The following is a 16,721-nucleotide window of genomic DNA, read 5'->3' on the forward strand; positions in this document are numbered from 1 at the left end:
TATATTTATAGAAAAGATTTATAGTATTAGTATTTCTAATTTTTTAATTTTTTTTTAAAAAAACAAAATAACTAAAGACACACCAGGAGATGACACGTGTCATTGCTGGTGTGTCTTTTAGTATATAGTTATTGATTAAGTTAGAGGATTACTAATGAAATAGGTTTCTTGCAAAAAAAAAAAAAAAAAAAAAAAAAAAAACGTGGTGATTTTTTTACTCCCTCCGTGTTTTAATAAGTATTACACTTACCGAATACGGTCGTGTTTTAATAAGTATTATACTTCTTTTTTTGACAAAAAATTACCGTTAAATATTATATTTCTCTTTTCTCACGATCTCCACCCAAATCCACTACTTTTTATTATATTTTTCCTCTGACATTCATAACTTTTTAATAAATTACTAACCCACTATCTTTCTTTTACAATTTTAAATACTTTAATTAATCCACTTACCTCTTATTTTATTTAATTCAATTAAACTGTCTAAAGCTATGTGCCGATTAAACTGTAACAATTATTAAAACACGTAGGGAGTAACCAAAAAGCTTTTAAAAAGTTATTTTTTTTTTTTGCAAAATGGTGCTTTTAAAAGGTTTTTTTTTTTTTTAACTACAAATTATCCGTGTATATAAAAGTATTGTGAGACATTAATGTAAATTCACTTTCCAAATCACAAAACTTGAAATGTAGGCTTATCCCCATTATATTCTTCTGAAACCTATCCACCAACCCTTTCACCTCCTCGGAAACCTTATAGAACTTGAAATGACCCATAAACTGCCTTCAGCTATCAGGAATGTCAGCGCTTGATTCCAGCCCTCCCAACTAGAAATCAAGTTGGTCAAGACGTTGGTTCGCATGACATTACTCTTTCGTTCTTTGATTTGATGATCAACGACCTTCTCAGATGCTGCAACAGAAGCATTGTCTTTATTCCAAACATAATCCTTAGCAGCTTACACCTTCATAGAACTCCCTGCTCTAGAAGCTGCATCTGGTGCCTTACTCACTTCATCTATAAAGGCAAATCAAATTAAAGTATGTAGATAATCAATACACAGTGTAAGAAGATGCCAATTGGATAAAATATTAATTAAAATAATACATATAACCTTATCCACTGCTGACAATGTGACATTGGAAAGAAATGTTGACAACAATCAATCAATCAATCAATCAATCAAAGCCTTAATCCCAAAAGTGGGGTCGGCTAACATGAACCAAATTTGATTATTCCGTGTAGTCATCAACATAAATCTTTCTCCTCCATCCCTTACGATCCAAAACTTCATCCTCACGTAAATCCATGCACTTCATATCCTTCCTCACTCCTTCCAACCAAGTCATCTTTGGTCTCCCTCTTCCTCGTTTAATCCCTCCATGGTCCCACTCTTCCACTCTTCGCACCGGTGCACCCTCGGGTCTCCGTCTTACATGTCCAAACCAACGCAGACGATTTTCCCTTAATTTATCTACAATGCCCGCCACACCTACTTTCTTGCGAATAACCTCATTTCTGATTCTATCTCTTAAAGTGTTTCCACACATCCACCTTAACATGCGCATTTCCGTAACCTCCATCTTTTTAATATGCTCTTTCTTAGAAGCCCAACATTCTGTACCATAGAGCAACACTGGTCTTATGGCAGTCCTGTAGAATTTTCCCTTCAACTTTAAGGGAATGCTGCGGTCGCATAGCACTCCCGTGGCCGCTCTCCATTTAAGCCACCCTGACTTAATCCTGTGGGTCACGTCTTGATCAATGTCACCATTCTTCTGGATGATCGACCCTAGGTACTTAAAACATTCACTCATGGTCAAATCCTTTCCATCCAAACTCACCACTTCATTGCTTGTCCCCCTCTGAGTGCCAAAACGACATACCAAATATTCAGTCTTACTCCGACTTAGCTTAAACCCTCTAGATTCCAACCTTTGCCTCCATTGCTCCAACTTGACATTAACCCCATGAAATGTTGACAACAAAAGGAACAAAATTAACATATCTGAATCCTTTGCAAATATCAAGGAGAACAGAAGTTAACATACCCTTTTTTGGGCCTGTAAGAAGCCAAACACAAATGGCAATTCTAGATGTCTACTATTCAAATTTCAAAACAACCAATCATACATTCTTATCCCACTTCTAATTTTATTACTATGCATATAATATACCTATCCATTAAGGCAAATTTCACCCATCAAAATTTAAAATGTACAACAGTCCTAAAAGAAATACAATCACCACGCTACATAATACCTTTCATAATTAAAACCTTTCTTAATTAAAGAGTGTAAACAAAGAATTTGAACATGGAAATCAAGATCAAAAACAAATACCCATTACAGATTAAATCACAAATTATGCCATACCAATAAAAAAAAAAAAAAAAGTGGCTTCTTTTGCAATACCGACATATTACAGGACATTCTGTCATTGCACACTAAAATCAACACAAATATCAATAATCAGATTAATCACAGCTAATCAACAATACCAACAGTATAATCTGATATTGACTATAGCTGAAGCAGAATTTAGGAAATTCAAACTCCAGTTCAAATCACCAATAATTTAATGCATAATCAACCTGATATCATGCTCTAATCAACCTGATGTCATCGTGCCTTCCCAAGTTTCTTTTTTTTTTTCTTTTTTTCTTTATTTTTTTTGACACGAAAAGCTTCATTAAAAAGAGAGAAAATCAGGGTACATCAAGAGTAGCAGCACTTTCAACAAAAGGTGGAACAACAACAGTCCACACTTGCAAAACACTGAACTTTCTACTAGAATTAGCAAGAGTATGAGCAACCCCATTCCCCTTTCTACCCACAAGACTAAGGGATAAAAACGAGCAATGAGAAGCAAGCATTCGAATGTCTTCAACAATAGCACCAGCAGCAGATTTCACCTTCAGATTCTTCTTCAGTTTGTGATAAAGGTTCGCACAATCAATCTCCAAGACCAAATGATGAAAGCCAGCATCCAAGGCCAAACACAAAGCGTGTCTAGCAGCCATAGCCTCCGCCACTTCAATTTCACAAGTGCCCACCTTCGAGCAGCAAGTAGCCATCTTAACACTACCAAAACAATCCCTAACCACAGCACCAAACCCCACCAAATTATCATCAAAACAGGCAGCATCAGAGTTGATTTTGAAAAGCCCAAGGCTCGGGGGAGACCACGAAGAACAGGCAGCAGCAGGGCAAATTACACCATGGTCAGTAGCCTCATTGGCAGAAGCAAACTCACCCACCAGACTCGAACCTTTCAACAAAATATCTTCAATAGAGATAACTCTATTCTCAAAGACAAAGGCATTACGCTTCAACCAAATACCCCAAAAAAGAGCCCAAAAATAATCCCACCATCTTTAAAAATAGCAGTCAGAGAAGAAATCCATCCAGAGACAGAAAAAGAAGGGGTTGAAGGAGCATCCCGACGAAGAGGAGAAACATACCATAACAGTTTGGCATCAGGGCAGGGGAAAAGTGAGTGAGCCAAAGTCTCAGCATCAGAGCCACAGCACTCACAGGTGGTATTAACAGACATACCACGTTTGGAGAGGGAGCCCCTAACAGCCACACTATCGTGGAGCACACGACAACCAAACATTTTAATCTTCGAGGGTAAATCGGCACCCCACAACCTCTTCCACACTCTTATCATTTTCAGTCACAGAGGAGGAAGCACGAGTCACAGACATGGCCTTCAACTCAACATAATAAGCGCTTCAGACAGAAAATTCGCCACTTTTAGTGAAATGCCACGCCCACTCATCATCCCCACCAAATCTGGCAACGGCAATATTCATGATTTCCTCAACCTCCCACGCAAGGAAATGAGTGTTCAAAATATCAGGGGACCAGTCACCATCACAAACTAATTCACAAACCATACCAGGTTTACAGTCAAGACGACCTTGCATTGGAAGAGGTCGGAACGCAGGCATGGTGGGGATCCAAGGATCATCCCATATAGCAGTAGAGTTGCCACTCACAATGATTTTCCGAGCTCCTTTTTCAATGAGATCTCTAGTAGACAAAATGGACCTCCAAGTGAAACTGGAGTTCGAATTCAGCTTTGCGGTCAAAAAGTTTCCTTTAGGGAAATATTTTTGTTTCAATGTTTTCATCATTCAGAATCCTCCAGGCTTGCTTCGCAAGCATCGCTGTATTAAAAGCTTGCAGATTTCTCATACCAAGTCCCCCCTCCTTTTTTGCCACATAAGTCTTCTCCCAAGCAACCCAAGCGAGCTTTTGTTCCTCCTTTCTTTGGCCCCAGATTAAGTTTCGGCAAAGTCTTTCAATTTCATTAAGGATGCTTGTCGGAATTTTGAAACATTACATTGCATAAGTGGGAATCGCTTGCGCTACGGCTTTGATGAGAATTTCCCTTCCGGCTCGAGATAAAAAAACCCTCTATCCACCCTTTTAACTTCTTCCAAACACGATCCTAAATAATGGAGAAAACTTGTTTCTTCGAGCTACCAAGGTAGGTTGGCAACCCAAGATATTTCTCATGTCCCACAACGGCCTTAAAAGATAACTTCAATTCTGGCACTATATTTTGGCTAAAGGAGACTTCGGACTTATCCATATTCAGTTTATGTCCCGAAGCAATCTCATCATAGGTGGAAAGAATATCCAGCACATTTTCAACTTCCTCTTCATTTGCCCTAACAAAAAGCAAACTATCATCCGCAAAAAAACAAGTGGGAGATGGGGTCAACTTGTTTTCCAATTTTAATACCATGGATCCTTTTCTTGCTCTCCGCATCTCTCAATAATGTGGAAAGACCTTCTGCACAAATTATGAATAGGAAAGGGGAGAGAGGGTCCCCTTTGTCGAAGACCTCTAGACGGAAGGAAGCCACGAAAGGGTTGACCATAAACAAGGATGGAGAAAGAGGCAGTACGAACACAAGCCATAATGGAACAAACAAAACCCGGTGGAAAACCCAGTTTTATCATCATTTGCTCAAGGAAACACCATTCCACTCTATCGTAGGCTTTGCTCATGTCGAGCTTCAAGGTAACCTTTCTTCCCAGTTTTCTTTTTCCTCATTCCTCAGATAATGAAAACACTCATAGGCGACCAAAATGTTATCAGTGATGAGCCTTCTCGGAACAAAACCACTCTGAGACTCATGAATGATATCCGGAAGGACCTTTTTCAATCTATTCGCAAGCACTTTTGCCACAATTTTATAGATCACATTACACAAACTAATTGGTCTAAAATCAACGGGAGACTCGCGGAATTTTTTTTTTTCGGGATGAGAGCAATGTAAGTCTGATTTATAGAACCAATTTCATCACCATTGTTTAAAATGCCTAAAACACGATCAACATCATTGCCAACCTTACTTCAAACTTTCTGATAGAACAAGGCACACATTCCATCGGGGCCAGGCGCTTTTGTAGGGTGCAGGTGTTTCACGGCTTCAATAACTTCCTCTTTGGTGAAAGCGGCCACCATCATACTTTTCATGGAATCTGAGAGCAAAGGCTTCACTTTGTCAATCACAGGAGCAGTATCAACCGAGCTAGATGTACCAAAAAGGCTGTCTAAATGTCTAACCAACACCTCGGCAATCTGATCTTCCGTCTCATAAATATTCCCCGCATCATCTTTAAGAGATTCAATGTTATTGCGTTTCAAACGTTGTTTTGTTTTGGCATGGAAAAACTTGGTGTTTCTGTCTCCCTCCTTAAGCCATTCTTGCCTACTAAATTGTTTCCAATACCGTTCCTCACGTTCTTCAAGTTCATCCATCCTTTCGTCAAGAGCTCGCATTTGATTAATAACATCAAAGGATTGTTCGGTTTCCATTAATCTGGTCTTTTGTTGCTTGCACGCTGACAGTTCCCTCCCAACATTGCCGAAGGTCTTTTTACTCCAAGAGCTCAGCATTCTAGCAGAGCGGGCAATATTAGCAGCAACATTACCACCAGGATCCCACGCATCATCAATAACATCGCCACAAGTGTTTTCTCTTAACCACGTCTCTTCAAAAAGAAAAAGTTTTTTCAATTTTTTCTTTTTCGAGCTGTGCACACGATCCTTCAGACATAATCATTGTAGTTGAAGAAAGAGCCCCCAAGTTTTTCCGTGGACCAAATCATTAAGTTAAAAACGCCACCGCAAAGCCAAGGGATGCCATCATCACTTCGGAGAGACTCAATTAAGGAACCAGTGAGATGCTTATGTTCATTGTCAGGGAATCCATATCCCAGTAAATTTCCAAAATCTGCCATCATCATTCACCATGGCATCAATATGATTGCAAGAGAAAGAATTAACATTAATTTTCCAGTCATCCTTCCAGAGAAGAGCAATACCACCACGTCTCCTTCTACCCTCCACTTCACACCCAACAGCCAACATATTGGGAAATCTCATTTTTAATTTAATTCTTTCCATCTCCCTAACACTCATCTTAGTTTCTTGAAGGAACAACATACACGGGTTTTCTGTAATCACAATACGCCTTAGAGCATTGACTGCTCGGCAGTTCCATGAAAGGATGTGCTTCATTGTTCACCGAGAGCCCTATTAGTGGGGCTTGCCACCTTGTTGTTGATCTATCATTCTTGTCTTTTGCTTCCATCACTCTCTTCTTCAAACTCAGGTTGTCATCCATTTGCATAGGGTCTCCATCATCCCTTGAAATGTCCCTTTGCTTAGGAACAGAGCCTATCAATTTTTCATTCTGACTAGAGCTGTCAATCAAAGTGCGAGAAATTCTTTTGAATTTTCTTTGGTATATTGGATTCTCAATATTATCATCACTGCTATTTAACACCCCTTTAGTCTGCTTCTCATATTGATTTAAGGCAGAAGCATCAAGGTCAAGCATGGTGGGCTGCATATCTTCATTTTTTATCTCCAGAAGAGCAATCAATCTAGGCAAGAGTACTCTCCTGTGCTCCTGGAGTTAACTCCTCCACCGGGTTGGACGTGATAGCACAGGTATTCAGTTTTTCCACTACTTCACTAATTTCTCTTTTGGAACATCAACTTTTTTGTGTTTTGGCCTTGTAACAAAAAGATTTTTACACAAGAGCTTTTCGTTTTTTCCTTCTCAGAACTGTTATCATCTCTAATTTGCTTCCAAGGAGAAGCTTTGAGCCAAGCCCCATAATTGAGTTTTGGATCATCCTCATCACGACACTTGTCACAATCTTTAACACCATGGCCAATCAATCCACAACAGAAACAATAAAGTGGAGGTTTCTCATATTTTACATCAAAAAATTCTTCCAACCCTCCCCTCAATTTAACCTTTATTGTTTGAGTTAAAGGTTTCGTAACATTCACTCGAATTCTCAGTCTAATCGATTTATCAATGCCACTGCTTCCATTATTGTCAATCTTCAGAAAAGTCCCAATTTTATTACCAATGGATTCAAGATTGGCAGTATTAAGTCTACCTTTAAAGGGCAAGTTATAGATTCTTACCCACATTGGTAACTCTTCAAGTTTCACATCCATTGGCCTTTCAGATCCTTCCATCTCACCAAGAACAATGGCATGCTTGTCAAAGTGCCAGGGCTGCTCTTCAAGGACTCTGAGTTTGTCCTTCCAATGGTGGAATTGGAAGACGAAGAGGTTTTTCCCAATGTTACTTATATCCACACCAAACTTCGGTTGCCAAACGTTCTTCATGGTTGCCATAAACGCATTCATGTTCACATTACGTTCTGTCCAGATCTTCCCAACTAGTCCAAGTTCAATACGGGCTTCATCTTCGTCTGCTTCATCAACAATCCATCCCAGAGCCTCTTCATCTTCCAATTTTTTATTGACATCCAGAAGGGGAATGTCTTTTTGTATGTTCACAATTTGAGAGTTACTTTCTTTAGAAAAAAGGGAATTTTTGATTATGTCACAATCATTACCAGAATTCAAAGCCATGATTGATAGAAAGGGAAAGAAAGAGGAAAGAAAAAGCGGCAGAAAACAACAAAAAACCTTCCAAAAAAGGAAAACCTAGGAAGACCTAGAAAAACCCTCCCAAGGAGAACCTAGAGGGAACTACTTACTTTCTAAGCTTCTCATTAAATAAATTTATGCACATTTGCCTTCCCAAGTCTCTTGGTGGGATGGGATTTCGCAATTTGGGGACTTTTAACCAAGCATTATTGGCTAAGCAAGGGTGGAAGCTACTTCGTAATCCCGACTCTATTGTGCACCAAGTCCTAAACGCGAGATACTTCAAGAATGGTGATTTTATCTCGGCTAATAGGGGCTACGACCCGAGCTACGTTTGGAGGAGTATTTGGGGGGCGAAAGCTCTTCTATTGGATGGTTTAAAATGGAGAATTGGGGATGGGATGGATATCAGTGTGCGGGATGATGCGTGGTTGCCGTGGGAAAATGTGAGCCGTGTTCTTACCCCAAATATCGAGAGCCCAGCTGATCATAAAGTGGCTGAGTTGATTGATGAAATTAATGGGGGCTGGTGTAATGAGGCTCTGTCTCACCTTCTGGTTGAGGATGCTGCTGCTGTGCATAGTCTGCCTTTGAGTGAGTGTTAGAGCTGTGAAAGATGTGTGGTTTTGGGTCCTTCTGTTGATGGGCTTTATACCACAAAATCTGGCTATTGGCTTGGGTGTTTGGGGCACATTCGAGGGTGGAAATCACAATTTGGAGGGGCTAGCAATGCAGTATGGAAGGTGATTTGGAGTGTTAATGGTCCACCAAAGTTGCGCAATTTTTTTATGGAAAGCATGTATGGGATTCCTGGCAACACTTGAGAGATTGCATAGGCGACATATTCGTGACAAAGGTTGGTGTGAACTGTGTAATTGTGATGAGGAAAGCATTATTCATGCTATTTTCTCATGCTCAAATGTGAGAGGAATTTGGGATCATTCTCCTTTCGTGACTTGCTCGTTGATGCTAACCTCTTAAGAATTCATTATGCAAGCATAGTACAGGTTATAAATCTCTATAAATTATTTTCATCCAAAAAATAGAAGAGCCACATTAGAAAAATTTTGTCATTTACAGGCAGAATTCTTTTACCAAAAGCCTGGCAAAGTGTTCATGGAATATAGAAAATTCTGAAATAGGATTTGTGGCCAGTATTTCAAGGTATGCCTGTAATAAAAACCCACCATTTCTAAAGGCACAGATTCCCACCATCCACAGCTTTCTCACGGGTAAAAGGAAGGGGCCAGAGGGAGGATAAACAAAACTACTCGTATTTGTCAAGTGAAAACACATGACTGCAAATTCTTTAAAAGTTTATGAATCAGCAGGAGGGGAGGAGTGGGGTAAACCCCTGCAGTAGATAAGTGCTGAAGAAACCCAAAATCTTGGGGTTTATAGGTGCAGTAACTTCATGCTCAACAAGAAAAGATAAGTGCAACCTTAATTCACACACAAATTTCAGATTACAAAAGATGATGATTAAGCTGCTCATGTGAAGAGAGTAAAAAAAAAACTACAGCGGTATTGCCAGTATGAGTGTAAGACATACCAAGTATTGTGGGGAACTTCCACGGTAAGAAGGGCCAAAGAATACGCTTTGTATCTTTAAATCAATCAGATTCAGAGTTGCTGCCTCAATCTTTACCACTACCTTATCAGTCTTTGGATCAAGAAAAAAAAAACCGCAACATGCTGCAGCAAAGATAAATCTAATTAGAAGACCTCAAGATAATATTTCTGTTCAAGAATTGTAAACCTTTATTTCTTGTTTAAGATGATTTTATCTACTTATACCAATAAATCAGTGACTATGAGCAAAGGTTCGAAAGCAAATAAGATTATACTCTCCTTTTTATGATGCAACCGCATTGTAAAGGCTAAAAACATGACAAACAGACATACACTCACCAAAATAAGAGAGAATTCAATATATAAATAAAATCTCCCTAGAAAATTTAGGCCCTTAGTCCATGAAAATGTATATATAAGAATTATGGCATCCCCTTTTTTTTCTTTTTTGACAGGGGCATCCCCTATTATTAGACAAATACTAATGTATGACAAATCCAAGGTGACTGATTATTATGCATCTCCTTTGTTCCTTTAAAGAATGTTAGTTTGCAGGATCTAAAAAAAAAACTATTTTACTCTAGCAGTGAATGAGTAGACCCGCTGTTTATTGATACTGAGATTGCTGACCGTTGACATATATCAAGGATTGCCGGGCCTCCTGGCAAACGCTAACCAGTGAGCATCTCTAAACAATTTGCTACCTTTTTGTGACTTACATGTCTCACAATATATTAGTGTGAAAAGATCTCACCCAAGACATAATTTTTCCACTTAATAGTATTCATGAACTTTGAACAATCCTTTAAAAACTAAATAATTTTTAAATTGACTCCACTAAAAAAGAGTAGACATGTGCCCATATCCTATCCTTGAATGTTAAAAAATAAAGAATAAAGTACACAAACGGGCAAACTGATCAATTCAAAGCAAATTCCTGTAGCTATTTAATGCATATTGGCAAAGCAGCTATTGTATGTAAGGCTTTACTTCCATGGACATTTGTCATGATCTGTGCTTCTTCGCAAAGAGAGAGGAACATATCGAAGTCTAAAAGAGGCTCATTCTGAAAATGGAAGAGGCAACTTGTAATAGTTTTTAACTTAACATATCTTAAAGAGAGCTAAGGAAAATGATGTTGGAAACAATAACCAACCAGTGGTAAGCCATGAACAATGCGTAACATATTCTAGACAAAAATTTCGTTCTCATTTGACTCTTCAGCAGAAGACTTGGATAATATTACCTCGTCTGGTTTTCCTGCAATAACTGCGTCCTTGGGAGGATTCATCAAGCTGGGTTGATAGTCTGAAGACAAAAGCCTATCCCACATTATATTTGTTATCATCCAAATGCTTGATTAGAATAGCTTAAGCTTTGACATTTTCATTAATGAATCATCTAAATTTACTCCTCCACGTGTATGAACACAAATAACACAAAGCCATTTATAATTTAGTGATCTAGTTCCATATATAGGCAATTAGGCATTGCACGTTAATTGAAAAGTAACTGAAGACTAAACAGTATACAACGCATGTAATCGGTTGATATTGTTATAAAATTCGAATAAGCTATAAAAATGAATTCGTAAGACAAATAAACCAAACAGAAATTACAAAAACTCACTCAGTATAAAACTGAATATATTGAACAGTTTTGCAATGTTATTATTTTAGATTATAACAACAGCAAAATCATAATCTAAACCGCCAAGAGGTTTGAGACCTTGGCTTAGATCTCTACCGATTCAAAAAGGAATAGGGTGAGTAACAGGCACTACCACACGTCCACACCAGTAAAGTATTGAGCTCTGATTTAACAGAAATATGACAGCCTAATATATCTAAAAGTCAACAGTTTCTTTCTGACCAGATGCTTACTTAGCAAGGGATGTTCTCACAAAATTGTCCAAGCAAGAAGTTGTAAATTAGTATCTATGCTTGTAAACTCACAATAAGCACACCCATAGCATAATAAAATAATTATCTGTGAAACAAGCAAAATAATGAAAGGATGAAAGCATGTAAATGCATATTCCTACAAATAGAGATAAGATAAGGGTACACAGGATTTTTTGAAGTCTGCAATATTTAAAGAAGCATGATAGCACAACGCACCAAATTTCAACAGCATGACCGTGCTGGTAGAAACTTTCAAGCTTGTCAGAATACGTAGCATCCCAATAGCTCTGAAGACTAGGCATTGAAGCTATTCCATCACCGTCTTTTGCATCTTTCTCTGAATCCTTATCTAAACTATAATTCGCCAAAGAAATAAAATCCAATTTTCTGTAAACACAAACAACAAAAATTAAATTTCATTACAGCAAATAGGCATCAATTGTATTTCAGTCAAGAGCAAGAAAATATTAAGTTGGTTTCAGCTCAAAACTATTGCAATACAAAACCTGTCAAATAAAATAAAACCTCAAAGGTGCAAAGTATTGGACAAATTTGATAAACAAACACTTACAGTACTTGCTTAACACTCTCAACATTCATTTGAATGTACCCATACATAAACAACAACAATTTTAGCAAGATTAAATCTTAGCATCCATTCTTTAAAATCGAAATAAAAATCATTAGTATGCTCATGGATCAAACAAGTTTATTAGCACTCAACATACACCATAACTCATTTACGATACTTATTCTACAATACGACTTAACTGGTCCCTCTCAACATTAAGATCCCACTCTACCTTATTACCAAGACAAACACACACTCTTGGTAGATCTCAAAAGTTTGCTCCTGGAACACTTATTAAATCAATAAATCCAATACCCAAGTGGAAAAGAAGCAAGCAATCAAGTAAATTATGATGACTACCTTTTTCTTAGGAATCTGACAAACCCTCTGGTAATCAGAGAGCTCAATTTGACAATTTGGTATGACACAAACATAAGTCTTTAAGACCACAGATTTGACAATTTGGTACGTAACAAATAGAATAAACGACCACATAAATCTGACATAATCAGAGAACTCAATCAGTCAATCTTGTACCTTTGGCATATGATAGCAGCGCCAAGAAAAAGTTTGTTCTCTAATTAAACAGTATACTATGTCCCTCTTTATAAGCAATTTTATTCATCTACAATTTAAATCAGACAATTTGTCAACCATTCGAGACTTTATTATGTGAATCAGATGAATAGGGAATACTAATTCAATTTCATACCTCAAACTCGGCTGGAATAGCACCTCTCAGAATAAGGTCATGAGTTAGCAAAGGCAATTTCTGCATAGCACAAGTAGATTAGCTATCCAAAACAAAACAAAAACATGAATTAACAAGCAGCAATGGCTAGACAAGGAAAGAGAAAAACTTATGAGCTTACTAACAATATGACATAAAAACCTTTTACACTTGTTGGAGTTTTCGGGTTCAATAAATTTTACGCAAAATCAATCAAACAAACAAGAATCAATTGAATTATTCCAAAATAATCACACCAAAACATGAATATAAACAAAATTCCAACAACAAAATTCGAAAAGAAAATGGAATTCTCAATAATCTGATTTAGATAATCTAATCGAATCTACGAACCCCAAATTGACTATATATACTGACTATTACATTGTTAAATTAAACCACCTTACCTCCGAAGCTGCTTCAATGGAAGAGGAGGACCGGAGGAGAGAGAAAATAAATAGGTGAACAACTGAGCTTATCATGAAGAATGCCAGACAAAAGAAGAAAGAGAAAAAGAGACAAAAGGAAGTAAGGGCAAAAACGTCTTTGCACAAATCAGGGGCAAAATGGGAACACGTATTTAATAAACTATACTCATATTTGAGGGAGAAATTAGGGAAACTGAGATAAACTAGTAAAACTACCGAACAACAGCACATCTACTTTCTCTGTCTTCCGTTCTCTTTCAACCGTACTTCTCTTTCTCTCTTCTCCATTGAAGCGGCTTTAAATGGGTGAATCAATTCAAGGGAGTATTCTAAGGTAAATATTGTGTTTTTTTTTCAATTTGTTTCTGTATTTCCGTTTTGATTTTTTTAATTATATTTAAGATCTTCGTTTGAATTTTTATTTTTTTTCCTAATCTTGTTAATTTTCGTTTTCAATTTTAAAGATCTGTTTTTTTTTTTTTTTCAACATCTGGATTTTAAACATTTGAATACATCGTTTGTTTGTTTAAGCACTGGTTTTGCGAATTTTGTTTGCAATTCGTCTATAATTTCTAGGGTTTTCCTTCACCAATAAATAAATAAATATTTCTAGGGTTTGAAATTTGGATTAGCTTAATATTATATGTGTATCGATGACTGAGGTTGATTAATAATAGATGTATTTGATGATAGCAGGATGGATACGAGGGTTCGTTCAGAGCGCATGGATAATGTGATTTACCTGTTGGCTACTGTTATGCTAATATTGGGTTTTACAGCCCAGTTCTCATCTCAGCAGATATCTGGACTTATACTTGTTGCGGCTGGATTTTTCTTCATCTCAATTGTCAATTTACGTGGTTTCATACTTCGCCTTCAAGGAAAGATTGAGTTTGATATGTTTGTTGGTAGTCTTCAATGTTTTGGTTCGCTTTTGTCCTTGTTAAGCATCCTCTCCATTATCATTCAGGTTAAGTTTCCAATTTAACATCAATTTTGTTTATACATGGTTAAGTTTCAATTTAACATTTTTTTTTTTTTTTAAAGAACAATTTAACATATTTTTATTTACACATCAATTTAATTTTATTTATACATGGTTAAGTTTTCTATTTAACATCAATTTTATTTATACTTTGCCTTGCCGGAACAAAGAATGAATTTGATATCTTCGTTTGTATGATTCAACTTTTTGGTTTGGTCTTGTCCTTCCTGAGCATCCTCTTCATTTGCATTCAAGTTAAATTTTCGATTTAATAACATCAATTCTATTTGTGTGCTTTGAGATCATCTTAATGCTATTTCTTAATTTTTCCATTCAAAGAAAGATGTCTTTGGTATATATCGAACTTACTACGATTAGTAAGCTGACCAAATCGGCTTTAGAGAATATAGCGTAACATTGTGTTTTGCAAAAGGAACTTATGCCATTCTAACAATTTGAAAACAACTTTTACCAATCTCATTGAGGATATTGTATTTGTTCATTTTAATCTTGTTATGATATAATTGTTGATGTATGCTGTATGATATTTGGACTAATATTTTGGTCTTGGATATTTTATGTAGGCTAAAATTATATTCATATGGTTGGGCATAGTCGGAAGTTTTTTTATGTTCATCGGAGGATTATTGAATGTTCTAAAGGTTTACAAGATGCAATCTAATGAATTGTCGGAAACCACAAAAATATGTGAACCAACAAGTCCTCTTAAAGCTTCGCTTATGGGTAAGGTTTAATAATGGAGACTTAATATTAGCTTAGTTTATTAGTGTAATAATAGAAAGTAATGTAAATGACAGTATGACATTTTCATGTTTACAAGTATGTTGATGAGTTGTTAAATACTATGTAATTGGCTTTTTATGTTAGTGCCTATTACTCTTTAGAGTTTTCTTATAAGTATTGTACTCTGATAATGAGAAATTTATTTATAGTTTTCTTCAAGTATTACCATAGTAATGTTTTTAAATAGGGGAAATTTAATATGAAGTGTTAAGTTTTTATTTGCAAATTCATAAATTTATACTAATCTATTAAAAGGTCTTACTAAGAATGTCTCTGTGCCACGTAGACAACGCCATGTCACCTACTCCATCTCTCATTATGTCACATCATCACTACTCAATCAACCTAAATCATTATGCCACGTCACTCGATATTGCTTCATATAAAAAGATGATGGTAAGGGGATTTGAACACCCAACCTCTTATAAGAAAGATCTAACATGTAAGCCAACTATCAACTATGCGTCTATGTTACACTAGTTATCATATTAAAATGTGTACGAGGTCAATCGCTTCAAACATGCAAATTTATAAATTATCAGATTAAAATGCATATGTGCTAAACCTTTAGCTTCAAACATACTGATCACCCCTCTCTATGCTTTGCTATCTTATACACTCTATTCAGCTATGTAACTCTGTATAATTCCTCCGTAACGAAATAGATGTTATACTTTAATAAAATATCGCTCATATTTATCATCAAAGTGTAAGATCTACAGAGTATTTTGTTACAGAGAAAGCATATAAGACCCTCTCCAATGGTGAGATTCAAGTGAGTATTTTTAGGAGAAAGAGTATTTTTTGCTATGTTTAGATACTACGTACTAAATTTTGAGTCTCATTTGATAAAAAGTATGGGCCCTTGTTAATATTCTAATATATTTTGTAATTTATTTAAGTTTTACCTTTTTTATTATTTTTTAATCTTACAATAATTGATGGCCATAAATTGAAAGTGACATTTGTATATTTTAGAGAGTCTTACCATTGGAAAATTATATTTAATATGAGTTGCTAAATTGAGAAGTGGGTATGATCTCACCATTGGAAGTAAAAAACAACTCATTTTGTATTTCAATACTCATAGTTGAGTCTCACCATTGGAAGTGGTCTAAAAACAACTCCGATGGTATAGTTGTGAACTTGCTCTCAATTTTGTAAAGTTCCTAGCTAATTTACTAGAGCTGTCAAAAGCTAAGTTGAACCTGATTATTAATCGACTCGTCTGAACTTGAAAAAATAGTGAATTGACCTGAGACCAACCCTAGAACCCAGTTGATCCAAGTATTTGATACTCGAACCTGAACATGAACCGACCTGGAGATGACCCGACTTGAATGTAACCCGTAAATTATTGACTGAACCGAACCCGACCTGAACCAAAATTGATCCAAACCCGTTTTAACCAAACAAAAACCCAAATTTAACCCAGCCTGTTACGGACCCGACCTGAATTCAACCCGACTTGTTCTTAACTCAACCCGAATTTAACTCGACTTGTTACTAACCCGACTCGAAATTCAACCCAACCTGTTAGGGGTGAAACAAATTCGGTTTAAAATCGAACCGAATAACAAATATGGTTTGGCTTTTTTTAAAAAAAAAAAGTGGTTTGGTTTCGGTTTTGAAAAGAAAATAATTCGATTTTTTGTTCGGTTTCGATTTGAGAAAGTGAAAAACCAAAAAAAAAAACAATTTAAGAAAGTGAAAATCGAAAAAAACGAACCAAACCGAAATATAGGCCCAAACCCAAAAAATAACCCTAGCCCAACAGATTTACCC

The 16,721-nt window shown here is 36.5% G+C and overlaps 1 protein-coding gene and 1 long non-coding RNA gene across 8 annotated transcripts; one reads left to right on the forward strand and one right to left on the reverse strand.

Annotated features, from left to right (window-relative positions):
• Nucleotides 1-264: 264 nt before the first annotated feature.
• LOC145618167 (uncharacterized) lies at nucleotides 265-13,187 on the reverse strand. 6 transcript variants are annotated; one of them, XR_014107860.1, is made up of 7 exons: nucleotides 13,127-13,144; nucleotides 12,702-12,761; nucleotides 12,527-12,614; nucleotides 11,635-11,805; nucleotides 10,761-10,836; nucleotides 9,495-9,605; nucleotides 265-1,018 (listed from the first exon to the last, which is right to left on the reverse strand). It is a non-coding gene; the product is annotated as an uncharacterized LOC145618167 (long non-coding RNA). The 6 variants fall into 6 exon arrangements; XR_014107859.1 differs by lacking the exon at nucleotides 12,527-12,614 and having other exon boundaries at nucleotides 266-1,018; nucleotides 13,127-13,187; XR_014107862.1 differs by lacking the exon at nucleotides 12,527-12,614 and having other exon boundaries at nucleotides 269-1,018; nucleotides 9,495-9,637; nucleotides 13,127-13,187.
• A 156-nt stretch (nucleotides 13,188-13,343) lies between these two features.
• LOC145618312 (uncharacterized) lies at nucleotides 13,344-15,095 on the forward strand. Of its 2 annotated transcripts, none has more exons than XM_081673090.1 (3): nucleotides 13,344-13,481; nucleotides 13,844-14,117; nucleotides 14,717-15,095. In XM_081673090.1, exons 1-3 carry the CDS (start codon nucleotides 13,450-13,452, stop codon nucleotides 14,885-14,887), a joined length of 477 nt encoding a protein of 158 aa, XP_081529216.1. In that variant the 5' UTR covers nucleotides 13,344-13,449; the 3' UTR covers nucleotides 14,888-15,095. The 2 variants fall into 2 exon arrangements, with proteins under 2 accessions (XP_081529216.1, XP_081529215.1); XM_081673089.1 differs by having other exon boundaries at nucleotides 13,348-13,481; nucleotides 13,841-14,117.
• The last annotated feature ends 1,626 nt before the right edge of the window (nucleotides 15,096-16,721 follow it).

Source organism: Chenopodium album, chromosome 26, assembly GCF_948465745.1.
Source record: "Chenopodium album chromosome 26, dcCheAlbu1.1, whole genome shotgun sequence".
Classification (NCBI taxonomy): Eukaryota; Viridiplantae; Streptophyta; class Magnoliopsida; order Caryophyllales; family Amaranthaceae; genus Chenopodium; species Chenopodium album.

Coding starts and splice junctions, on each gene's coding strand:
- LOC145618312 (XM_081673089.1), top strand. CDS start 13,450: ATGGGTGAATCAATTCAAGGGAGTATTCTAAG. Junction 13,482..13,840: donor ATTCAAGGGAGTATTCTAAG/GTAAATATTGTG, acceptor ATTTGATGATAG/CAGGATGGATACGAGGGTTC. Junction 14,118..14,716: donor TCCTCTCCATTATCATTCAG/GTTAAGTTTCCA, acceptor TATTTTATGTAG/GCTAAAATTATATTCATATG.